The following is a 26146-nucleotide window of genomic DNA, read 5'->3' as shown; positions in this document are numbered from 1 at the left end:
AACTAAGGTCTGTGAGGTGAGGAGACGGCGCTTGGATGAACCTGTACAGTCATGCATGCCCTTGTAGGCTATGTTAAGGGTCATTCATCTTGACAAAATTCATCTTAACAAAATGCCAATATGCTTTATAACTGTGATCTATTTTATAATTTTTTAAAGATTTTTTATTTATTTATTTGACAGAGAGAGAGCAAGGGAGCACAAGCAGGGGGAAGGGCAGAGGGAGAGGGAGAAGCAGGCTCCCCACTGAGCAGGACCCTGGGATCATGACCTGAGCCAAAGACAGACACTTAACCTACTGAGCCACCCCAGCGCCCCCATATTTTATAATTTTTTAAGTTAAGAAAATATAAATGCATTAAGACTTTTAAATGATTTTAAAACAATTTTTTTTTTTTTTTTTTTTTTTTTTACCACAACAGCACCCATACATATTTGAAGACCATTAGCACACAGACCTGGGAGACAGGTGGGAAATTTCTAATCTACAGGTGATGCTTGGTCCACACATGAATCCTCAGGGACCCCCAGGTTGAAGGTCACTGTGCTGGGGAAGAGAGGGGAGGAGGGAATAGAGAATCACCCCAGTATGTTGCTGGGCCTAGGTCCCACAGAAGAAGCCAGGCTGAGCCCTGCTCTATACCCTCTGCTCCCGGAGAGTCGAACCCTGGGCTCAGCCACCCCAGCCAGGTGCTTAGCCCTTAGCAGCTGGGGTGGCTTGGGCTTGGAAGGAGGGGACAGGCAGACAGGCAGGGGCTGGGAGAAGGATGGGACAGCTGAGCAAAAAGGAGAGAAAGGACTAGAATACTACTCAAAGCATGGCCTGTGGACCGGGAGCATCGGCATCACCTGGGAACTTGCAGGAACTTCAGATTCTCAGCCCCCACCCTAGACCTGCTGAATCAAAATCTCTGGAGTGAGGCAGACTTTATGGCCTTATGTTTTAACAAGTGACTCTCAGGCATTGCTAAAGTTTAAGGACCAGGGATACAGAGGACAAAAGGTTGGTGCGGAGCACCCTCGGCTGAATCGATGGAAACAGGAGTTGAACCAAACATTCAGCCATCCGGCCACCATCTATCGCTGCGTGCTCCACGTGACCCCAGCGCTCTTCCTGTAAGTCTTTCTGATGGAAAGGTGCCAAGATGGAAATAACATGGCTCCCTTTGGCCCAGGCCTCACTCTAAGCTCTCCCACCCCAGTCGGTCCCTGTCTGACCTCTTGTTCTGGGGGTGGAGAGTACCCCCCATCCTAGTCCACATGTGTGGGGTGAGGGTGGGGAAGTGTCTCAGGAGGGGTGTCAGGCCAGGTCTCCTGGCAGACCCAGCTGTCCTTTCCCATCCACACTGCCCCTCACCTCCCAGCTCCCTCCCAAGGAGCACACCCAGCAGCTGCAGGAACCACCCAGCCTGGCCCAACTCTAGCCCCAATGTCCCCCAGCTCAGAGGGAGTGGAGTTCAACCTGTTCTTCCCCGATGACCCCTCTTGGACCTCTGCAAAGGGACTTAGACCCACCACAGCCCAAACCTATGACATCCCCGGAACCCTTCTCTCCTTCCCCCCAAATCTCCCCTACTTGAGGGTTTGGAAAAAGCTGCCACAAGCCATGTCCTCACCCCAGTGCCCCCTGCCTGAGCCCCAAACCCAGCTGTCAGCTCCTCAGGTCACAGCCCACCCCCACCGAACGCCATCCCACACTGTGGGTGGGATCTCATCTCAGCGCAGGCCAAGCAGCTGGCTGCACCACCTGCCTCAGGAGAGACCAAATGGAAGGCTGAGAGGAAGGGCAGGGGTGGGGGAGGCTCTGAGGGAGAGGAAGCAGGGGTGAGAGGGCTGGGGCCAGGAAGTCTGGGACGTTAAAGCTGGAAGGGATATTAGGGATCAACTAGTGCAGTCTGGACATTTCACAACCCTCCCCCAGGCGGGAGAGATAGTTGCGGGATCCGTACACAGAGAAGGGATCTCCCCCACCTGACTTTAGTCGACCTTATTGTTCACCATCTTCTTCCAGGAGCTTCCTTTAGTTAACTCCATATTTCTTCTCCCCTATCATTCATTCTACTACTCCTGACTGCCCATAACCGGTACTTGGTTCATTAGCTTGCTCATATTCACCCCATGTCTATAATTTTTTGTATCTTAGAAGTGTGTGTGCACGCGTGCATGCATGCATGCTTGCCTCCACCATCGGACTGGACGTTTCTTAAGGACAAAGTCTATGTCTCTACCATCAGACTAGGTGTTCCTAGAGGACAAATGATGACTCCCTTCCACTAGGATACAAGCTCCCTGAGAGTGGGGGCTGTCTTCCCTATTAGACTAGGGTTCCCTAAAGGCAGGAACGGAGCCCCAACTCACCTTTAGGATTTTGTTCCACAGAGCCGGCTCTGGTTTAGTCCTTTAGACATGTGGCCTGGAACCTAAAAGCAGTGAGTCCCTCGGACAGGAATACCCACTTCAGAGACTCTGCCTGAAGTGGCTGGTGCCATTTGGAGCCGTTGGGGCCAACGCTTTGGGGCAGGACCTGGGAATTCTCAGACAGCTATTCCCATTCCTTGCCCATCCCAAGATTCCAAATTTTTGTCAGAGTGATTACCAGCCTTGGGGTTCTATACTTCCTGTCCCAGCAGCCCTCCTGGGAAATTCTCTGAAGTTTTGAAGGGAGCTCACCCTACCTGAGCTGGAGACCCTGTGAACTCAGGGACTGTGGTGGGGATGGGGATAGGAGGAGAGGCCTTCCTTCTTCCTGTTGGCCGAGGCCTCTGGGGATGGCTGAGGCAGATGACCCCTCTCCAAAGCTCCTGAGGCCCCAGCCCCTCATTGACTTTCTCTCTCTCATTTGTCCCGGGCCCCTCCTCACCTTCTCCCAGGATAAACTTCAGCAAGGGCACCAAGCTAACCCTCTCTCAAAAAAAAAGAAAGAAAAGAAAAAGAAAAAAAGAAAGCTAACCCTCTCTCTAAAGCTAATTGATCATAGGGCCTTCCTCACTGCCCCTCAAAGAGGATGCTGGGATTTCTGTCACAACTCCCAACCAACCAAAGTCCTAGTAGAGTTCATTCTAGAACCTTCCTGGTACCATCACCCTGAGCATCCAACAGCCCCTGCCCCCAGCTGGAGATGTGGCAAGGTCTGAGCCAGTCCAGTAAGTACAATGAAACCTCAGCTCTGTCCCAGAAGATCCTGCCACAGCTTTTCCACACTGTGCTGGGCCCTGCAGGGCACGGGGCGCCTTCATAGAGGTCATCCTAAGAACACACATTAACAGGCTGGCTAGAGGTGCTTCTTCTTCCAGTCTCCACAACACGGGGTTAGAGCGCCCTCCACATTACACCCTATTTGTGGATGTGACTAACCCCACCCCACCCCCGTACTACTAAGGAGGAGCTTCTAATGGTCCTGGTAACCAGCAGGATATGTGGCATACGGTAGCCGTCAAGTCTGTGGGATGGATGGATGGATGGATGGATACACAGACAAAGGAACAGGATCTGTACAGTTCATAGGACAGACCCCATCCCAGCAAAGGAAGCAAGGCTCAGAGAGGCGAAGAAGTGTATTCGGGGCCCTAGAGCTCATCAGGAGAACTGGAACACCAGGCCAGGCCCCTATTGCAGTGCAAGCTTGGAACTGAACCCAGGCCCCCAGACTCCCTACACCCGGAGCACTGTGTGGTTGCGCAGGTCCCACACTGCACCACTCCGGGAGGGACCCCTGTGTCTCCTGGAGTTGCTGCAGGATGTGCCCACGTGGCTGCCTCCCCACTCACTGCTCAGCCCTCTTTGTGCAACATTCAAACACTTGAAGCAACAGAATTCATCACCTTCTCCTGCTAGTCGGCGTGCCAGACAGCAAGGAGCTTCTGGGGGGCAGGTGAAGATCCCTGAGGAGTACACAGCACCCCCCCACCCCAGCACCGCTGTGTGTGCCTCCTGCCTCCCCAGGAAGGAGCATTTCTGTCAAACCCCACCATATCCCGACAGGCCCCTTACCTGTGCCCACACCCACCCCATCCACCCTCACCTCCCCACACACCACCCCCACACACATGTGCACCATGCGAGTGAGGCCCAGGGCCCCAGATCTCCAAGCTCCTGACGGAGACTCAACGAAGCAGGGGGCTGAGGGCTGGGGGCCAGGGCCCGGACCCCCCCGCCCCCCCCGCAGCAGAGCCCCGTCCCCCTCCACTCGTGTGCGGGGCCCCGGCCCCTCCCGGGGAACAAGGCTGGGATTAATAAGCGGCGCGGCTCCCTCCCCTAATGGGCTCCAGCTGCACAAACATTCCCAGAATTCAGAGCCGGCTCTGTCTGGGGCGGCCCAGGCCTCAGCTCCAGCATTCCTGGCCCCCTCCCCCCTCCCAAGCCTGGGACAGCTGCTCCGGAACTCGGGCAACTGGCTGGGGATCGAATCCCAATCTGACTTTTCCAGAGGTGGGGGGTATGGGAATGACTGGGGCTGGGGGTGGGGTGGAGTGGGGAGCAGGGGAGGGGGGAAGAGGGGAACAAATTCTGAAGGGACATCTCAGTTCCCGCCCTACCTGCCCCCTGCCCCGCCCCCCTGCAGCCCGCCCTTCCCCCAGTACCGCTTACCCTCTTAGCTGTAGGTACCAGGGGCCCAGATCAGTCTTACCTAATTTGTCTCACCAGGCAGTACCTTTGACTGGCAATGCCCAGGTACAGGACAGAGGAGGGCACAGGACAGAGCTGGGAGGAAAGAGAGACATCTCCCCTTGGGTTTTAAGAGATCCAGCTGTGTCTCAGATGGAATCTACCGCCTAGCAGGAGCTTCATTCAAACAGATTCTTATCAAGAAGGGGGAGGGGGGCAGCAAAGGGAGCAGGAAGAGGAAGGAAAGTGGGATCCTCACCCTCCCATTATCCTCCCAGGGAGGGACATTTAGGGACCCAGAGGCAGGAGTTCTAAGTAGACAAAGAGGTGCCATGTTGATGACAGCTCTGAAAGTGTCCGTCTTCTCTTTCCCGTCTCTGGATCAGGGGCCAGAACAGGTCATTCAACTGTCCTTACCCAGTTAGGCTAGTTTGGAGGACACCAATGGCTGAGGCCAGACGAGGAGTCCTGTGACTTGAGTTTGTGCCAAGGGCCATCTGAGCGGGGCTCGGTGGAGAGCACAGGTCACCCGGATGGAGGTGTGTGACTGGGGGTGTGTGCATGTGTCTGAGTGCCCAAGCATGAGCAGCTGGGTTCAGTGTTTGGAAGTGGATGAGTGTGTGCAGACACACTCATCAGCCTCTTGGTATTCAGAAATGCCGGAGGTCCCACATTCATTAGGAAAGGCTGCCTGCTGGTCACCGCCTCCCCGGTTGGAAGTGCCCCTCCGTGGGGCACGTGCTGGAGAGAGGTTAAGAAGAGAAAGAATGGTAAAAGAAAAGGCAGGTCTGAGAGGGGAGAGCCCTGCAGGAGGCTGTGTGGGCAGCAGAGGGCACCAATTGGGGAGTTGAGGAACGGGGGCCTCAGCTCTGCCATGAACCAGCTGGGGACTTTGGACAAGTCACTTCCCTGACCTGGGTCTTGGTTTCCTTATCTTGAATATGGGCAGGTTAGACTAGAGTCTCCTCCTGAGTTCCTTCTTAGATTCCACCGTCACTAGAACTGAGTTGGGGGGGCACAGGAAAGATGTTCCATCTCCTCAGACCTGTGGAGAAATGGGCTCTGGGCAGGCCACCAAGAGCAGTCAACAGGGACTGCATGGAAGGTACCCAAGTCTCCCTGGAGAGGCGATCCAGAAGAGGGGGTGGTCCCTACCCTGGGGAGCCCCATTCTCCAGAGGCAAGTAATGGCAGACTCTCCCCTCTTCCCCGCCCCCCCCCCCCCCCCGGCTGCTCTCAGTGGCAGTCCTATGTGAGGGAGGGAAGAGGGCCACTGAGATGGGGAGCATGGGGACGGTCACCCTCTTGCCCTCACATGCTCCCTCTCCTCAGGCCCCTGCTGAGGAATGTAGACAGACCTCTCCGGGTCTTTGTCTCCGTACCTGCCCTACATCACCTGCTCCTTCCGGGGCCCATCATTTCTCCATGGAGGCACAGAAGGGATGGCTCTCTGACAGTGTTTGAGCCCTTTAACTCCTCTCCTCTCCCAGCTAAGGAACCTGCTCCTGGGTCGCAGAGAGTGAGGTGAGACCTTCTTGGGTAAATGGAGAGACTGAAGTCCTCTGGTTGGGCCAGGAAGTCAGGAATTGAACCCCATTTAGGATTCTCTCCAAGTGAGCCTCATTAGTCATTCGTCTGGCATTTGGTGCCCAACAACTTTACAGTTAGCCTCACATTAGAAAACGAGGAACACAAAGAAATAACATTTCCCCCAGGGGTATGAAGTTAGAAAAAACAAATTCCTTCCCCCAGAACCAAAGGCAGAATGGGGACCAACCCTAGGCTGACCCAAGGAAACAGTAATCAACAGGCGGTTGGCTTTCAGAGCTGTTGATGTGGACACAGGAGAAACAGTGGACCAAGACGCCTGAAGCTCCTAGACCGGAGCTCTGGATTATAAAGCTGCAGGTATTTAGCAGGGATTCTGGGGATTTTAAAAGTGAGAAGAAGGAAAGCCGCAGACCATGGATGTGGAACTCTAAGGCATAGATGGGCAAGAAACTGAACTTCTACCCTCTCTCCCCCATCCCTCCCTACTTCTCTCAGTTATCTATTGGGTAACAATCCACCCAAAACTGAGTGGCTTAAAACAACAGCAATCTTGTCTGCTCATGATTCTGCAGCTTGCGCAGGGTTTGGTGTGGACAGCTTGTCTCCACGCCATGCAGTGGGGGCTGGGACAGCTCAGCCGGGCCTGGAGTATCCAAGATGGTTTTCCTGGTGTGTCTGGTGCCTCCGCCAGCATGGCTGGAAGAGATGGGGGTCTTTCTGTCTCCTTCATAGTCTCCCATCCCCCGGAGGGTCTCTCCCCCTTTCTTTCGAGGTAGGCTCTCTCTCTCCCGCAGTGTGGTTGCACTTCACATGGTGGCTGGCTTCCAAGGGGCAAAAGTGGGAGCTCTGCCAGGCCTCCTAAGCCCTTCACCTGAACTGTCAGGATATCAGTTTTGTTGCATCTTATTGATCAAAGCAAGTCAAAGGTCCCCCAGACTCAAGGAGAGTGGAAAATGGCTGAAAGGCTCCAAAGGGAGAAGGCATTGCTGGTGGTCATCTTTGCAGACCATCCCGGCCTGCCCCTCACTGTGCTCCCCTTTTTTCCCCTTGGCTCACTGAAAGGCAGTCCTCCTCCCTCGGGTGTGGTCCTTAACCCCTTCTTCTAACCAGCGCCCAAATTCTGCTGTTTCTGCTTCCTCAGTGTCTCGCAAATCATTCCCACTGTCACTACCATCCTCTCTTACCTGGAATGTTCAATAGCTTCCTGAAAGGTCTCCTTTTTCCACTCTTGCTTCATTATCTTTTTGCTTTCCACACTGCAGACAGACAGATCACCTGGGGGGGGGGGGCGCTGGTGAGGTGGGGGGACTGAAGAGCCAGGGAGACCTGTGCTTCATGATGTGCCCTTTTGCACCATGTGTATACCGTCCAAAAACTAAAATGCCTTTTAAAAATTGACTTGGGCGCCTGGGTGGCTCTGTCGGTTAAGTGTTCTAACTCTTGATCTCAGCTCGGGTCTGGATCTCAGGGTCATGAGTTCAGGCCCTGCATTGGGCTCCATGCCCAGTGTGGAGCCCACTTAAAAAAAAATCAATTTAAGGGGTCGATTTAAAGCTGGCTTACCCCTGAGCCTGGCTGGCTCAGTCGGTAGAGCATGCGACTCTTGATCTTGGGGTAGTGGGTTTGAACCCCACGTGGGGTATAGAGGTTACTTAAATAAAACTTTTAAAAAATAATAATTAATTTAATTTACTTAATTAAAAAAAAGAACTGGAAGCCTTTTAAAAAAATCAACTCAAAGTCAATTTTTTTTTTAAGATTATTTATTTATTTATTTGACAGAGAGAGAAAGAGAGAGAGAGCACAAGTAAGCAGAGTGGCAGGCAGAGGGAGAGGGAGAAGAAGCAGAGAGCCCAATGTGGGGCTCAATCCCAGGACCCCAGGATCATGACCCAAGCTGAAGGCAGATGCTTAACAGACTGAGCCACCCAGGCGCCCCTCAAATTTATTAATAGAGAAAAAAACCCAAATCCTTACTGTGTCATTCTCCTGAAAACCCCTCAGTGACGGCCCATGGCTCCTTCAAGTTTAGACTCCCTAATGGAGCTCACAAAGCCCTTCATCATCTGCCGCACCTAGCCCCCACAGCCTCACCCCTCCCTACTTTGCACTCCATGCTCCAGCTGAGCGGAACCTCTCTGAACTTCCCGCAGTTCCTTGAAAGCACCATTTTCTCTTTTGCCTTTGCAGTTTTTGCACAGGTGACTGCTCACAACACTCTATTCGTCATTCAGGTCTTAGCTCAGATGTTGTTTCCTCCAGGAAGTCTTCTGTGGTCCATAAAGTTGGGGTTTGACGCCTCTTCTGTGAATTCCCATAGCACCCTAGATTTGACTAGCACCGTGCTCATCACGCTGCATTGTAATTACCTGGCACTTCACCTGTCCCTCCCGCTAGAGCGCACCCTTCGTGCAGGACAGGAATCAAGGCTGCATTGCTCACTGCTGTTTCCCTGGCACCTTTGAAGGGGCTTTCTACAGACTGGTGGAGGAACGGAGGAGACGAAAGGAGGAAGAAAGAAGAGGAGGAGGGAGAGAAGGAGAGTAAGTTGGTTTAAAAGCTGGAACAGTCAGGATAAGGCCAGGATTCAACCATGTGGATGGACTTCATAGATATTAGATATAAAAGAGGGAATATTATATTATTCCATTTCTAGAAGTTCTAGAACAGACATAATTGTGATATAATTAATTGACAATTGATTGTGATGGAGGTCAGAATAGTAGTTGCCTCTGGGCAGAAATCACTGGAAGATAGCAGGAAGAAAGTGTCCTATATCTTTTTTTTTTAAGATTTTATTTATCGGGGCACCTGGGTGGCTCAGTAGGTTAAGCGTCTGCCTTCGGCTCAGGTCATGATCCCAGGGTCCTGGGATCAAGCCCCACATCGGGCTCCTGGCTCAGCGGGGAGCCTGCTTCTCCCTCTCCCTCTGCCTCTCCCCCTGCTTATGCTCTCTCTCTCTCTCTGTATCTCTGTGTCTCAAATGAATAAATAAAACCTTTTTTTAAAAAAAAGATTTTATTTATTTATGGGGTGCCTGGGTGGCTCCGTCAGTTAAGCGTCTGCCTTCAGCTCAGGTCACTATCTCAGGGTCCTGGGATCAAGCCCTGCATCCAGCTTGCTGCTCAGCAGGGAGCCTGCTTCTCCCTCTGTGGCCCTCCCTCGTGCTCTCTCTCTCTCTCAAATAAATAAATTTTAAAAAAAAATCTTTAAAAAATATTTATTTGAGAGCGTGCACATGCAAGAGAGAGAGAGAGCGTGCGCATGTGTGGGGGAGGGGCACAAGGGGAGGGAGAGGGAGAGAGAGAATCTCAACCAGACTCAGTGCTGAGCACAGAGCCCAGCATGGGGCTCAATCTCACAACCCTGAGATCGTGACCTGAGCTGAAACCAAGAATCAGTCACTTAACCAACTGAGCCACCCAGGCGCCCCAAAAGTGTCCTATATCTTGACTTAAGTAGTGTTTACATGAGTATTGACACATGAAAAATTCATTAATCTGTACTTAAAATTAAAATGCACTTTATGCATTTCACTTTATGTTATATCTCAATAAGACAGTAGAAAGGGAAGGAAGGAAGAAAGGAAAGAAGGGAGAGAGAGAAAGGGAGGAAGGAAGGAAGGAAAAAGGGAGGAAGGACTTATGTGGGCAGATATTCACATAAACTGCCTAGTTGGTAACAGCAATAAAGCAGTTATAATCTAGGACTAAGGTATCGAACTGGGATGTGGGCAGAAAACGGTGTGTGTGTGTGTGTGTGTGTGTGTGTGTGTACATATGTGCATGCAAGTGAGTGAAGAAGCTGCTTTCTATTGAAGGGGGGAAAGTAATGCGAAAAATTTGCCCATCCATTCTTCACACATCTGTCTGTCCCCTCCCTCCCCCAAGCCTCCAGTGCTTTTCATAACTACAGCATAAAGTCCGGTCTCCTTGACCTGGCATTAAAACATTCCACTATCTGCCCCCTGTCCACCTCCCCTTCTAGACTTATCTCTTTTGCCTCATGCCCTCTCTCCCCAGATCCACCATACTACGCTGCTTCTGTGTACTCCTTACCGGTAGAACTTCACCAATCCATTGAGAGGTCAGCTGTCATTGCTCTTGGCTTATGAGGCTCCTACTCGCCGTCATAGGATTCACTGCTCCGCCATCTTTCCTTTCACGGCACTTTTGCTCGTAGCCAAATAGCATGTCACTTGACCTCTTGCAGATCATAGCTATTTATATATGTTTCTCTTCCTGTCTATAATGTCTCACATGGGTGTAGGCAGGCCTCAATCTGTCAGATTGATGGATGAATAAACCCTCCAGAAGTCAGGGACAAGATCAGTGCTCAGACCTCTAGCTCAAGCTCTCAACTCCGGTCTGAACATCAGAACGACATCTCCAACTGCTTACTGGATATCTTCTCCTTGAAGTAAATGTGTTCAAAACTGAATTTATTATCTCCTTGTGGCAGAGACAGTCATGCTCACCAAGTATTCCATGTGCATCCCTATACTTTCCAACCCTCTGTAGTTAGAAGAGGCCACAAGACTGGTTCTGGCCAATGAAATCTGCATGGAAGTGACGCGCATCATGTCTGGGCTGTGGTAGTAAAAGCCCCATACACAATCCTCTAGTATCTTTCTCTTCTCCTGCCATGTAACTGAGGACGTGAGTGAAGAAGCCATGTGTTGTAGATGGTGGAGCCTCTGTCGGCTTGGATCCCTGAGTGACTGTGTGGAGTAGAGACTCCCGCTGACCACATAGGACCTGTAGTATGAGTGATGAAACAAAAGAAGTCTTTGTTTTGTTAAGCCAATGAGATTTTGAAGTTATTAATAGCTGCAGCATGACCTACATGATCCTAATATATTCTCCACTCTCAAATCCGCATGTTATCTTTATTCCTTCCATTGGTGAATGGCTTATCATCCACCCAATTATCCCAGTTAGAAACCTCAAGCTGCTTTCTTTTTTTTTTTTTTAAGATTTTATTTATTTATTTGACAGAGAAAGACCCAGCGAGAGAGGGAACACAAGCAGGGGGAATGGGAAAGGGAGAAGCAGGCTTCCTGCTGAGCAGGGAGCCTGATGTGGGGCTCCCTGCCTGAACCACCCAGGTGCCCCCTCAAACTGCTTTCTCCTTCACTTTCTTCTTGATCTGACCGATAGTTCTTGGGCCAGGCCTCATCCAACCCCTCCCTTGGATCAGAATCAGCATCCTACCTGATTTCTTTGACTTTAGATTCCTCTTTCCAGTTATCCTCCATGTTGCCTCCCGAGTTCTCTTTCTAAAACACAAATCTGGTCACAGTACTCATTGGCTTAAAAATCTCTACCTGTCCTTTATTTTCTATAGGATAAAAGACAGAAACCTGAGGCTGGCACCAAGTACCTTGATTGCCTAGTCAACTACCTTGCCAGTCTCCCCTGCCACCTAGTACTCTAAGATCCAACCACATGGGATGCTCAGTGAGCCCTCAAACATACTGGGCTTCCTTGGCCTCTCAGTATGTGTAAATGTAGCCCCCTATCTGGAAAGCTCTTCCTTCCCTTGTCTTCCTGGCAAATTCCTATCCCTTTTTCAAAACCGAACCCAGGAGCGCCTGGGTGGCTCAGTCGTTAAGCATCTGCCTTCGGCTCAGGTCATGGTCCCAGGGTCCTGGGATCGAGCCCCACGTCGGGCTCTCTGCTCCACAGGAAGCGTGCTTCTCCCTCTCCTACTCCCCTTGCTTGTGTTCCCTCTCTCGCTGTGTCTCTCTCAAATAAATAAATAAATAAAATCTTAAAAAAAAAAAACAACAAAAAAAACCCCAACCCAAATGTCCTCTCTATGGAGCTTTATTCATATAGCCAGGCAGAATTATTTTCTCCCTTTTCTGTGTTGCTCAGGAACCCTGAACCTTCCTCTGTTAGCATTTTTCACTAAAATTTTAAGAATCCAGGGGCACCTGGGTGACTCAGTCTGTTAAACTCCTGCTTCGGCTCAGGTCGTGATCTCAGGGTCCTGGGATTGAGCCTGGCATCAGGCTCCCTGCTCAGTGGGGAGTCTGCCCCCCCCACTTGTGCTCTTGCTCTTTCTCTCTGTCAAATAAATAAATAAAATATTTAAAGAAAGGAAGAAAGAAAGAGAAAAAAGAAAGAAAGAAAGAAAAAGGAAGAAAGGGAGAAAAGAAGGAACGAAAGAAAATGTTAAGGATCCATTTACAAGTTTGCCTCTCCCACTAGGCTGGAAGCTCTTCAGTGGCAGAAATGGTGTCATTCATCTTTGTATTCCTAGGGGCAAAGCAGGCAGAAGTGTACTGAAACCATGAGTGAATGAATGGATGGATCAAAGAAAGAATTTTCTTCTGTCTCTTACTTACTGTATACATCATTTGGAACCCAGAATTTCCTCAACATGCAGTGTTTTGGTTATCTGTTGCTGTGTAAAAAAAAAATTACCCCCAAACTAAATATTTTTAAACAACAAATATTTATCATCTTGCAGTTTCTGTGGGTCATAACATCAGGCACAGCTTAGGTGGGCACCTTTGGCCCCAAAATCTCATGAGGCTGCAGTTAAGCTGCCAGCTGGGGTTGGGGTCGCATCCAAAGACTTGACTAGAACAGGGCGGGGGGGAAGGGAATCTGCTTCCAAGCTCACTCACATGGGTGTTGGCAGGCCTCAATCCCTCACCACGCAGGGAGGAGATCACACAAAGAACGCCAGGAACCAGGGATCACTGGGGACCAACTGAGAAGCTGCCTACCACATGTAGTCATGTCGTTGTTCTACTTTAAATGACATGAGGGAAAAATGGAAAAGAAGAGAATGACAAGAGAAATTCCTACTGTAGGATCTTGAGCCAGGTTAATGCCTTTGAAAGCAAAAATCCTGATCCCTGAGGGGATATCAACAAAAAGCTTACCTAGCTCTGGTGAAAATGAATGTGTGTGTCTGTGTTTATGTGTGCATACACACAAGCATTTGTGCACCCAGAAGTCCTGAGAGGGAGCTAGTCATTTTTGTACATCTACAGTAAATATCAGAGATTGAAACCAAGGATTTTGTTTGGTGACTGTGACACAGAAGGCATGTATGGTGGTCCAGAAGGAAGGGAATGTTGAGATAGAAGAATGTTCTGTTTTTCCCTCTAGACTGAGAGTCAGCAAACTTGGGATCTGTTCTTGACTTGGTGCAAAGAGACTGTGGGATCCTAGGGTTGTTCATTTAATCCTCCTGGTTCTCCGTTTCTTCTAAAGATTTTATTTATTTAAGATTTTACTGGGGCGCCTGGGTGGCTCAGTCAGTTAAAAGTGTCTGCCTTCGGCTCAGGTCATGATCCCAGCTCCTGGGATGGAGCCCGTGCTCAGCAGGGAACCTGCTTCTCCTGCTCCCTCTGCCTGCCTGTCTGCCTACTTGTGCTCTCTCTCTCTGTCAAATAAATAAAAAAATCTTTAGAAAAATTAATGCATGTCAAATACTTAGAACAATCCCAGATAGGGGCGCCTGGGTGGCTCAGTGGTTAGGCGTCTGCCTTCGGCTCGGGTCATGATCTCCGGGTCCTAGGATCGAGCCCCGCATCGGGCTCCCCGCTCAGCAGGAAGCCTGCTTCTCCCTCTCCCACTCCCTCTGCATGTGTTCCCTCTCTCGTCAAATAAATAAATAAAATCTTAAAAAAAAAAAAACAATCCCAGATACATAGTAAGTACTTAATGAACTTAATTATTACTATCCATTTGTTTCAGTTATCTATTGCTGCATAACAAAGTACCCTAACACTGAGTAGCTTAAAACAACAACCATTTTATTATATCCCACAATTTTATGGGTCAGGAATTTGGGAAAGGCTTGGTTGGGTGATTCTTCCATTCCACAGTCATCACTGAGGACACTTGATGATATTCAGCTGGTAGGTAGGCTGGTCTGGGGGATTTAAGATGGTTTCACCCATCTGTCTAGTGTGTTAGTAGGGATGGCTGCAAGGCTGGGCTCAGCTAGAACTATTAACCAGAGCACCTATATGTGGCCTCTCTAGCATGGTGGTCTCTGGATAGTCTGACTTCTTATATGGCAGCTCAGGCAGCCCGAGGGTGAGGGTTCCCATGAACAAGGGTGAGGGTTCCCATGAACAAGGTCTAAACTGCATGAGTTTTCACGACCCAGACTTGTATGTCACATAACATCACTTCCACCATACCCAACTGGTCAAAGGTGAGGAGTCAAGGTAAGGAGACATAGTCAAGGTGAGGAGACGTAAACCCCGCCTTTTTTTTTTTTTTAAAGATTTTATTTATTTATTTGAGAGAGAGAATGAGACAGAGAGAGACAGCATGAGAGGGGGGAGGATCAGAGGGAGAAGCAGACTCCCTGCTGAGCAGGGAGCCCGATGCGGGACTCGATCCCGGGACTCCAGGATCATGACCTGAGCCGAAGGCAGTTGCTTAACCAACTGAGCCACCCAGGCGCCCCTAAACCCCGCCTCTTAATAGGAGAGTCAAATCATTTGAAACTATGTATTATAGCCATCTCACTTTCTGACCCACAAGGAAGTTTCCCATTTGAATCCTACTGGGACGTCAATAGACCAATCTATCCCTCTTTCTCTGACAAGGAATTGGGATTATATCTCCTGAGACTTCAAGGCAACCAATTCACACCACTCCCTAAGGACGTGCATGTATACACACACACATAGATATCCATCTACACACACACACACACACACACACACACACACACACAGTCACACGGTCCGATCTGGTACATACGTAGAGCCAAGGCTTCCTCCATCTATAGCCATGTCTCCGGTCGGGGAGAACCAAAGTCCTGCCCCAGAGTTCTTTACCAGGAAGTTCAAATTCACTGACCATTCCTGCTCCTATTGGCATGAAAAGAGAGTGTTGGTAGGGATGGAATCCAGTCATTGATTAGAGAGAGAGGGCATAGATCCAAAACCCACTAACGTTTGGCTTTCTCATGTCCTCTGGTGTGTGTGTGTGTCTGTGTGTGTAAATGTCTCCCAGTTCTGATTGGCTCAAGTCAGTAAAGAAATGAGATCTGCTGCTGCGAGCAGGCAGGGGCGGCTCAGATGTGTGCTGCAGGGCCAAGCCAGCGTGAGATTGAAATTTTGCTGGGGCTCAGCCCAAATCCTTACTTAGATCAGCCCTGCCACTCTCCTCCACACTCATCCTATGTTCCAGGCACGCTCTCCTTCTCACTGTTCCCTGATTATGCCATGTTCTCCCATGGCTTTGCCCATGGGGTTCCCTTTGCCTAGAATGCCCTTGTTTTTTTCCTAACAACCCCAGTGTCTGCCTTTTGTATCACATGATATGGCCATCATCTGCTTATACGTCCACTTTCGTCAAGAGCAGAGAACACGCTCTATTCATCGCTGTTTCCCCTTGCCTGGTAGAGAAAAGTGTTCAACACTGGTTGAACCAATGGCAGAATAAGCAGCAACCGCTCCCAGATTCAGCAGCTATTTATCTTCCACATCTCTGTGCTGTTCGGCTCCACCCCAACTCCCTGGGCCCCTATGAGAAGGGGTAAAGGTCTCAAAAGCCAGGGTGGAAAGTTTGGGCTGGATTCTCGAGGCCCTAGGGAGACTCTGCAGAGTCTCAGAAAACAGGAAAGGACAGGGTGCTGAGCTGTAGAGGTGTGGCCAGCAGACCCAGAGGCACTCACACTCCTAGTGGGAAAAGCCAGAGAATCCTTCAAGGTTTTTCCAGGGTGGGGGAGGATGTCTAAAAGTTTTCAAGCCTCAATTGAAATAGTCCATAAACACACCTGGTTCTGTTGGGTTAAGTGTTAGGGTCTGTCGGGAATACTCAGACCTGGACCTGAGCCAGCACCTTCCGGGAAGAAGAGGATTCTGGCTGCAGAGGTGGGGGCAGGTGCAGTTGAGAAAAGAGGTCCCCAGGACCAGTACTCCTTACTCTCGAATGTGCAAACAAATCCCCAGGGCATCTTGTTCAAATGCAGCTTCTGATTCGGTAGATATGAGGTTAGATCCAAGATTCTGCTTTTCTAACAAGCTCCCAGGTGATGGTACCCCTGGGGGGTCGGGGAAGACAGGGCAGAAAGCAGATGGAATCACACTTTGAATAACACAGACCTAGAAAACTGGCATTAAGATCCAGACACTGAGGCTCGGGCCTTAGAAGGAGAGGCTGCCTTCAGCAACGTTACAAAGAGGTTCAGGGAGGATGATGGGGCAAGGCAGTACAAAACCAGCCTGACACTTACCTGGTATACTTGCCTACCTTTACATTCTCTGATTCTCTGACCATGACAGACATCACTAGTGGATTCCAGCACTATCTTCCATTAAGCGGAGAAGATGCCTCAGAATCCATCTTAACACAATACTCCGGGGAGCCACTTCCAATTCATCACGGCTGGCATGAGAAATGACCCCATTTGCTATTTCTGGTACTGTGGTTAAGAGTCTGACTGCTTTTGCTCTTCTCAGACTGGCTAGATGCCCTCTAAACAGCTGCTTCTATGAAATCCAATGACTTTAATATGCTATAATTTAAGGTAAATACAGCACTCATTTCATGGCTCTTGAGAACATTAAATGCTATTATGAATGTATAGTGCTTAGCACAGTGTCTAGCCCATAGAAAGTACTCAATAAATTATGGCTACCACAAAGGATGAATGAGTCGGCTACATAATTGGAGGGGATGAGAGGGGTGGGGTGGGAAAGAGGAAGGTGAGGGAGAGAAGCCAGAGTTAAGAGTGGGGAAGATTAGGTGGACAAAAGCAGTGCCAACCTGGGGGCTGGCTGGAAGATTTCTAGCTCGCTCTGGATGGAACTGGGCCCCCTACCACCATGAAAGCTGTTTGATGGGAAGGGGTACCTGGCACTTGTCATCTTGGGGGTTCTGAGTTCAGAACTTCTTGTCAAGGAAAATTGTGAAAGACTTGGAAATGGTTAAAAAGATTACTCTGTGGGGGGAAAAATTACTGTGTCTCCTTGCAGGTTATCTCTGAGTCTTATTATCGTTCAGTTATTTTCCAACTCAGGCAACTGATAATAATGGAAATTATTTTTGTCCATAAAATGTGATCGTGTCTGGTGAAGACGCAGCTGACGTTACCCAGTGACTACTGCCCAGTTGTATATTAAGCAAATCTATGTCAACATTCTTGATGGCCTAGGTATCTTTTTTTTTTTTTTTGGCCTAGATATCTTTCTGTTCTTCGGAATCTCCTGAACATCTTCAGATTTTTTCATTAATTGAGGAGTTAAATGAAAATTTTGATGTGTTTATTGTGTGTATTTGTATAAGAGTAATTATTCTGTCTGGTAGAAAAAAAAAATTTTAACATTCTCATTAGCAGTGAAAATTGAGCAGGAGGCTTCCAGAAACTTCTGTCCTAGATAAGGTTTCTCACATACTCCAAACAACAGATTACATATGTCAAGTTTATAAGGGATTATGCCCAATTTCATTGCTTGTTTTATACTATCCAAATAGATACATCATGATTCCATATTTGAACATGGATACATTCTCAAACACTTATATAGTGAGCTTATTTAACAAAACATAAAAACTCAGAAGTCCCACAGAAGTCCCACTTATCCAATCATTTACTTAAACTAGATGGTTGTCTTCATGTGGGCAGGGACTGAATTTGTGCTTCTCTAGAGCTTAGCAAGCTCCTGACCCATGGAAAGCACTAAATGTACTAAACGCTAAATACTGAGCCAACACAATGAATGAATAAGCTTAACTAGCATTTATTAAGCACTTACTATGTACCAGTCACTGCTTTAAACATTTTACTTGAATTAGATTGTTTAATCCTCAAACCAGTCTTGAAAAGTAAGTATTACTACTCTTCCCATTTACAGGTAATGTACAGAGAGGTTAACCTGCCCAAGGTCCACACCTAGCGAGGGGCTAAGCCAGACTCAAGCCCAAGTAGTCTGGCTCCAGAGCCCGTGACCTTGGACCCCTACCATGTGCCAGGCATATCGCTAGGCTCAGGGATATGGAGATGAAAGACCAAACACAGGCTCTCCCTCAAGGAGGTCATAGTCATGAAAGGACAGGAATGACTAACAATAATGTGATGTGCTGTGACTGTTGAGAACACAGTGTGGTGACAGGATTGGCCAGGGGTACGGCTGTCTGCAGAGGGGCCACCTGACCTCGGGTACATTCTGAGGCAATAACAGTTAATATCTAGGCTAAGGAAAGGGAAGGGCATTTGGGCCACAGGAACAGTACACGTAAAGTCACGGCTCATGAGAACATCAGTGTCCTGGAGGATGGTACATGGGAGTGTAGGGAAGGACAGTGGGAAGTGAGACTGGAGAGCTAGGGGCTAGATCCAGACCTTGGAAAGCCTTAGTGTTGAGGGAGGGAGGGAGTTGGGACACTCTTTGGAGGCCTTGCAGAATTTTCACCAAAAGACATTCAACCCAGAGAGTTCCTTCAAGCCACACCCCACCCCAGAGAGTTCCCTGGGAGGCCTAGACCCAGAGGGAAATGCAGTAGGAGTCCAGGAGACACCCAGTGCCACCTGGAAGCAGTGGTTGGGAATCTTCCCTCCCCAACCCCCAGAGCATGGCCACTCCAGGCCCCCTCCCTGCTGTCACATTCCCCCTTGAGGGTGAGGCCAGAGATGAGAATTAAGCACCCTCCCTTCCTACATCCCTTCCCTGCCCACCCTCTGACTCCACCATCCTCAGCAGCTGTGGAGCCGGGCACACCCTCGGCCCCAGTCAGAGGAAGAACAGGAGACCGGAGCTTCCTGGGGGAGCCGGGCCTCTGGGCTGTGCCCTCCCCTCCCAGCGGGCTGAGGCTGGTGATTAGCTGGGTTAATTATATCCAAGCCATTTCCGATTGGCACAAGCCCACCCACCCACAGAGCCTGCCCAGAAGGCGTGTAGGCCCGGCCCAGGGTCAGGATGCCAGGGCGCCAGCTACCCTGTGAGGGGTCCTGACCCCAGCCATGGCCAAATGGGGAGGGTGGTTGTCCTCCCAGCTCCAGGGCCTCCTCCCCTCCCCTCCTCCCCAGGCTTCCTTCTCCACGCTTCCTACCCCATCCTCCTTTTTGCCTGTCCCCACACAAATCCCTTTCCTGCCCCTCCTCCTCCAGGCTTGGAATGAAATCTCGGGGCTCTGAGTTCCGCAGGAGGCCCCTACATAAACACTCTGATTGGGGCTAATTATAAGGGCCAGGTTGGGAGGCTGGAGCCTTCAGAAAGCTTGGCTCTCAAACAAAGGGCTCAGCCCTCAGCCCGGCCGGCTCCTCTCCAGGCTTCATTAGGAATAAGGAGGGTCCTGGGCCATAGGCAGTCCTCTCTGAACCCAGTCAATACTTTCTGGGCTTATTTCACGTCCCAAGTGCCGTCTTGTCCTTTCTCCAGGCATCAAACCCCAGCCCAGCCCAGACGGTTTGGAAGGGCCACGAGGCAGGCAGAGGCTGCCTGCCCTGGAAGGCAAGGCAGCCCGGGAGGGGCTCTCAGGCCATGGGGCAGGGGCTGGGGCTGGGGCTGGGGCCGAGCCGGAGGGAGGGCTGGGGGGAGGCGCTGGGGAAGCCAGCTGTGACAGTCCTAGCCCTAATTAGCCGGCTTCAAAGCCGGCTGGAGAGAGAGCCCGCCCGCGTGTGTGCCCTGCTCACTCAGGCGGGTAAGACATTTCTGTCCTAATCAGAGGAGAGACTGAGAGGAAAACACGGCCCAACCAGCCCCAAGAGCCCTAGACTGTGAGCTAGCACCCAGAGTCAGGTGCAAAACCCGGGAGCCCAGGAAATCACTCTGTTTTGTTAAAACTACCAGCAACAATAGGGTAAAAAGCCCCGAAGAAATGTACCTCCTTTGATGCGGTGATGCTTTTAGGAATTAACCTAGGTAATGGGAAGAGGGCTACAATTGATTGAAGTTTTCTGTGCTGGTTCTGTACCCGCACCCTCCCATCTAATCCTCACGCAAGCTTGCGGGGCAGGTCCTGCTGACTTTTTACTGATGAGGACAGGGACTCAGAGGTTAGGAGATTTCCACAGGGCTCGGAGCTGGTGCAATCTCGTGCCCAAGCCTGCACTCGCTCCCATGATCTGCCTGTGTGTGTCTGTCTTTTGCCTGTTTTTTCCCCTCTGCTACAAAAATATTACTCATTCCACTCTGCTGCACTCGATAATTTGTTGCCTTCCAGAGAGGCAGGGTTGCGGGAATAATCTGGTTTGGAGGGTGTTCCTGGTTTTATAGATCTGACGGTTTCCCCTCCTGAACCCCCTTTCCATAGCAGAAGTGATTAGACACTTGGGGGAGCACTGGAGTCCCCCCAAGAAGGTAGAGGAAGCCCATTGGAGAGGTGGAGATATCCACTCATCAGGCCTAGGAAATGTCTAAACCAGGAATTGGAAAGCTAGCTTGGGGATGGGGCAGTGGGCACAGATAGAGAATTCATCAACCCCTGAAAGTTACACGCAAAATTGTGTGTTCAGGAGAGTCTGGCCATTTTCTCCTAGGACAAGCTCCAAAGATTTTTCAGGTTCTCAGATGGGTCAGTGGCCCCAGTTTAAAATCCATCTTGAGGAAAGGAGGGTGAGTCTAGGGAAGGAAGGGACTGTGCTACAGTGAGCACGTAGATGATCAAAGGCACGATGCCTCAGATGTGGCAGAATCTGGGCTCGGCTTCCCCAGACGTGGGCCCCATGGCACCCTGGGACAGCATCTCTCCACTTCCAGAATCCAGCCCAGATCTAGGGCTCCAACACCTTAGAATACAGAAGTCACCATCTCCAGATCCTGGTGATCCTCACTCTTTGGGGACGTTCAGAAGAATTTTGTCGTGGAAAACTTGAGTGTCCTCTTCTGGTTCTTAAAGGACAGAGTCTGTAACTAATGGAACCATTTTCAGGAGGGGAGTTGGGAGCGGGGTGGAAAAGCCAAAGTCTGATCAAGGGAGGAGGGAGGAGTCTGGAGAAAAAAATGACCGGAGCCTAGAACCTAGAGAACCAGCTGCTCCTTTGCGGTATGGGGGGAGGATGGGAGAACAGGTAGAAAGCAGCTGTGTTGGAGACTGGCCTCAGGTGAAAGACCTTACCTTTGGGCCCTTTACCCTCCACCAAAGCCTCACTCTTCCAGAGGGAAGACTACGCATAGGGTGACCCAGAAATCTGCAAAAGCAGACCTCCAAGCCTGGGTGTTTAACTGGGTTTTCCAAACAAGGGAGTGGAGACCCCTCTCCAGGTGTGGCAGAGCTCAGGTAGTTTGCCTCTGGGTCTCTGCTCCAGGCATGGTCTTTCCTAAATTCCCTGCACTTTGGGCTAACACTTCCCTTCCTCTGAGAGCTGGTTCATTAAAGCAGTGAGAACAGGTAGGCAGGAGGTCCCCTACTACTTTCTATAAGGTAATTAGCCCTTGGGCCCCCCATTGGGGAAGGGGAGGGCATCTAGAACTGTCCTTTCCAAAAGAGGCAATTATCATTTATCCTGTCCCCCCCCCATAAAACCTATTTTTTCCGTTTTCTTGGGCCCTCTTCCCCTCCATTGGCAGGCGACCTTCAGGGAGGGGGGTTAAGAAGGAAGAACAATCTTTACCAAAATTCCCTCCCTCTCACCCCCACTCAGGGAAGGAAAGGAAAGATCATTGTTGTTAGTCTACCATGTGCTCCTGCTATCAGCGTGAGGGTCCACTGACAAATGTACCCAAAGCAGGCAAAGATGGGCTCCTGGGGGCTTAGAGGCAGGAGGGGTGCAGGGAGGGTCTTCCCCAAATCTTCAACAGAGACCAGCTAGCTCTCCTCTTCCCACCGGGCTCCATCTCCACCACTGGAACCCCCGCCCTTCTCAGGCTTTCACCATTCTTTCCCGGAGAGGCACTCAGTTTGTAATTTAACTCTTTCCTCCAGAACTGGTGGGGTTCCTTTAGAATTTTGCAACAAATGGAGCTACAGGGGAGTGACTCCCCTGCCTGCTTCTTTGATAGTTGTTATTATCTCATATTGGGACTTCACACACATCATCATTTGAGAAAAAGCTAGTTTTAACTTATAATGTTGACCACCCGCACAAATCATTTGGGGGAAGGTTATATATTTTGGGAAGGGGGCTCTGCTGAAATCCCCAGGCTTCATACAATTCCAAACAAAGCCCCACATACGACTTCAATTACCACCAAACATTTCCAGGTCCCCTCCCCCAACATAAACTAACACACACAAACATATCGAAGTAGGGGTTCTAACTTACTTTCTCCCTTGTCCCAAAGACTGCCAACAAAGGGTGATAAGGCACCATTTCCCCCATTTTTTAGCTAAAAAAAAGCAAGGTCTGGGGCAGGGAACCTCTTCTCCACCCCACCCCCAACCAAGTAGGTCAGGGGAGAGGGAAAGAGGGGGTGTGGTTTGGTTAAACTAATAAAATGTTACAACCCTGTTAAATACAATTAAAGGGCTAGATCTCTAGAAGATAATTAAATGCACTTTATTATGATTATTAGCTTTTAATTTGCACTATTATCAAGAAACAGGAGACGGTGAAAAACCGAGTTCTGTGCCACACTGGTTCCACTCTACCCCTCCATCTTCAAATCAATCCTTTGGAATTAAAATTCTAAAATATTCCGAATAGTTGAGGGCAATGATGTGTATTGGAAACTGCAATTCTCATACCATTGTTAAAGACACTTTAAGAAAAGTCTTGCCTTTTATTTTGGGGGGCTTAGGGGGAAGATAAGAAACATCTGTTATAAACATTCTATCAATCTTGTGATATAGAATGTCATGTAAACACCCCCCCACACACAGTCACAAAGAGCCTGCCCAGAGCCTTCTTCCAAAGCAAAGATACCCACTTTTTTTTCTTTTCTTTCTGGACAAGTTTGAAAAGAAACCAGTCTTTTGTCAAAGGAAAACTAAAAATCCCACCAGCCCATCGGTCCCCTCCCTCCAACCCAACCCATTTTTATTGCTTTTTTTGGGGGGGAGGAAACCCCAACAACAAAAACCTACACGTAACACACGAACCAACCTACAAACTTCTAATCTGAATGCCAGAGAAGATATTAGGTTGGGGGGACTGGGGGCGGGGAGCGGCAGGGAGCCAACTACCGGGGAAGGAGAGAGACGCACGGGCATCTCCAAACCCCAACATTTGCGAGCTAATGCTCCCCCTAAAAATGGAGACAGTCGGGATTGGTACTCAAGGTACTCACAAAGCACTACAAAGCACTTTCTGCCCACTCCAAGCGCTTAGGGCAGCAAGCTGAAAAGAAGAAAAGTCAAAGAGAAGAAAGATCTTCCAGCCTGCAGGAGAGTAGGCCAATGGGGAGTAGGCCATTCCGCACCCCATCTCACTCGCTGGGTTAGGTTCCCCCCCCCCCCCACGTCTTCTCTTTTGGGAGTGCTCCAAAGATCGAGTGAAGTAGACAGGACATGTGGGGAGAGAAAGGGAATAAAACAAGAAGAATCCAAGTCTTGTTCAAAAATACCCAACAGCTTCCACAGGCCCAGCGTCAGTGAGAAGGCTCACAAATTTGGCTTTGGGAGTTGAATGTAACCAACTTCCAACTCCTCACAGCAAACACCTCTTCCAGGAAGCCCAGGCCTGCCAAAACACCAAAAACTTCGAACCAAAGTAGGCGATGGTGTTTGAAAAGGGCACTGGAGAAAGGAGAGGACCCCCCTCAACGCCTCCTCCTCTCATTCCTCAGACCCGGTGCCCCTTGCCGCTCCCCCCCCCTTTTTTTTCCGTTTTTCGTTTAAATAGAAAATATATAATTAAATTTACAAGGCTATTTACAGTTTTAATTACAAACCTGATGGGGGTGTTGAACAGAGTTCTCTTTAAAAAGCAACCTAAAAGAGAAATGGTTTCGATTGTTCTTTATTTAAAAAAATAAAATAAGGAGTCTGTAGGAGGCCTCCCCCCACCCCCCGCAGAGGCAAGCCCCGTGCTGGGGACCGCCCCGGGGACGCGGCGCTGGGGCAGCCCCTCACACGGTGGTCTCGCCGTGCCGGCTGTTGGTGAGACGGGTGTAGAACTTTCTCCACGAGTGCAACGTCTTGCCGGACCAGATCCAGAAGCCCGACGTGATGCCCACGATGAGCGTCATGAGGTATTTGATCATGTAGACGGTGAAGTCGGGCGACATGCGCGGCGTGTAGTGCGCCGGGCACGGGATGGCCAGGCTCTTGCAGTGCTGGCTCACCCACGAGCGCTCCCAGTGCTCTCGGAAGGCCTGCTCGTAGAAGTAGCAGGCGATGACGATGGTCGCGGGCACGGTGTAGAGCACCGAGAAGACGCCGATGCGCACCATCAGCCGCTCCAGCTTCTCCGTCTTGGTGCCGTCGTGCTTCATGATGGTACGGATGCGAAAGAGGGACACGAAACCGGCCAGGAGGAAGGACGTGCCTATGAACAAGTACACGAAGAGCGGCGCCAGCACGAAGCCCCGCAGCGGGTCCAGGCTGTTGAGGCCCACGAAGCACACGCCGCTCAGCAGGTCGCCGTCAATCTGGCCCATGGCCAGGATCGTGATGGTCTTGACGGCCGGCACGGCCCACGCGGCCAGGTGGAAGTACTGCGAGTTGGCCTCGATGGCCTCGTGGCCCCACTTCATGCCCGCCGCCAGGAACCAAGTGAGCGACAGGATGACCCACCAGATGGAACTGGCCATGCTGAAGAAGTAGAGCATCATGAAGAGGATGGTGCAGCCCTCCTTCTTGGTGCCCTGCACTACCGTGCGGTAGCCGTCCTCCGAAAAGCGCTCGTTGCACACGACGCGCTCCTGGAGCACGAAGCCCGCGATGTAGGCCACCGAAACCATAGTGTAGCAGCCGGACAGAAAGATGATGGGTCGCTCCGGGTAGCGGAAGCGCTGCATGTCTACCAGGTACGTCGTGACGGTGAAAAAGGTGGAGGCGCAGCACAGCACGGACCAGGTGAGGATCCAGAGGCGCGCGAAGCGCGTCTCCTCCTGCGAGAAGAACATGGAGCCGTCGGGCCGCGCGGGCTCGCAGGGCGCCGCGCAGTCGCGCTCGCCCAGGAACTTGTAGCTGAGATAGGACGGCACCTTGAGGACGCGCGGGCAGTGGAACGGGTGCTCCAGCGTGGCGTAGCGCGGGGGAGAGCCGCCGCCGCCCGGGCCGCCCGGGGTGCCCCCGGCCCCCGGCTGCAGGCCCGGCGGAGGCGCGGTGGTGAGCAGCGCGGGCGTGCCGTCCTCAGAGTGGTTCTGGCCCACGCAGATCTGCTCGGCGCCGTGGCGCGGAAAGTGCTCGCAGCGCAGGCGCTCGGGCCACTGGAAGCCGAACTTGTTCATGAGCGCCTCGCAGCCCTGGCGCGCGCGCTCGCAGATGGAGCGGCACGGCGGGATGGCCTGCTCCAGCACGGTGCACACGGGTGCGTACATGGAGCACAAGAAGAAGCGCAGCTCGGGGGAGCACTGCACCTTCACCAACGGGTAGAACTGGTGCACCTCCAGGCCCGCGTCCTCCTGGTTCGTGTGGCCCAGAAGGTTGGGCATGATGGTCTGGTTGTAGGCGATGTCCGTACACAGAGGGATGGAGATGGGCTGGCAGAAGCCGTGGTCTGGGATGGAGATGCCTTTCTCCCCGTGGAACTGGGCCGGCCCGGCGGCGGGCAGCAGCAGCAGCGGCAGCAGCAGGCGGGGCAGGGCGCTGCGGGGCCGCATGCTGGCCGCCGCCCCCCACTCGGCTCCCGGGCGCCCCCCGCCCCCGCCCCCAGGCCCGAGACCGCGCGCCTTCCCCGCCGCAGCCTCCCGCGCCTCTTTGCAAAGTTTGCTGGCGGCCGCAGAGTTGGGGAGGCCGGGCGGGGGAGGGGGGCGGCGCGCCTGCCGGCTAGCTCGCCGCGGTCCGACTGAGCCGCCCGAGACACCGCGCGCGGCTTGCCCTCTCTCCTCTTCTTCCTCCTCCTCTCGCCTCTCCCCTCTTTTCTCCGCCCAGCGACTCCTTTGTGCGTTCCTCCAGCCCTCACCTCGGCCTCTCCGATCCCAATTAGTCGGTTTCAAGGGGGCCCCCGCCGGCGGCCCC

At 51.2% G+C, this 26146-nt stretch overlaps 1 protein-coding gene across 1 annotated transcript; it reads right to left on the bottom strand.

The window, feature by feature from the left end:
* Nucleotides 1–23012: 23012 nt before the first annotated feature.
* On the bottom strand, nucleotides 23013–25793 carry FZD2 (frizzled class receptor 2). The gene has a single exon (XM_032396543.1). It carries the CDS (start codon nucleotides 25786–25788, stop codon nucleotides 24091–24093), a length of 1698 nt encoding a protein of 565 aa, XP_032252434.1. The 5' UTR covers nucleotides 25789–25793; the 3' UTR covers nucleotides 23013–24090.
* Between the last annotated feature and the right edge of the window lie 353 nt (nucleotides 25794–26146).

The sequence above is a fragment of the Phoca vitulina genome, unplaced genomic scaffold (genome assembly GCF_004348235.1).
Source record: "Phoca vitulina isolate PV1807 unplaced genomic scaffold, GSC_HSeal_1.0 scaffold92, whole genome shotgun sequence".
Classification (NCBI taxonomy): domain Eukaryota; kingdom Metazoa; phylum Chordata; class Mammalia; order Carnivora; family Phocidae; genus Phoca; species Phoca vitulina.
Note: the sequence above shows the minus strand (reverse complement) of the source record. Positions and strands in the feature narration are given on the sequence as shown.

Bases quoted from the DNA above. Each gene is read 5' to 3' on its own strand.
- FZD2 (XM_032396543.1), bottom strand. From the start codon at position 25,788: ATGCGGCCCCGCAGCGCCCTGCCCCGCCTGCTGCTGCCGCTGCTGCTG.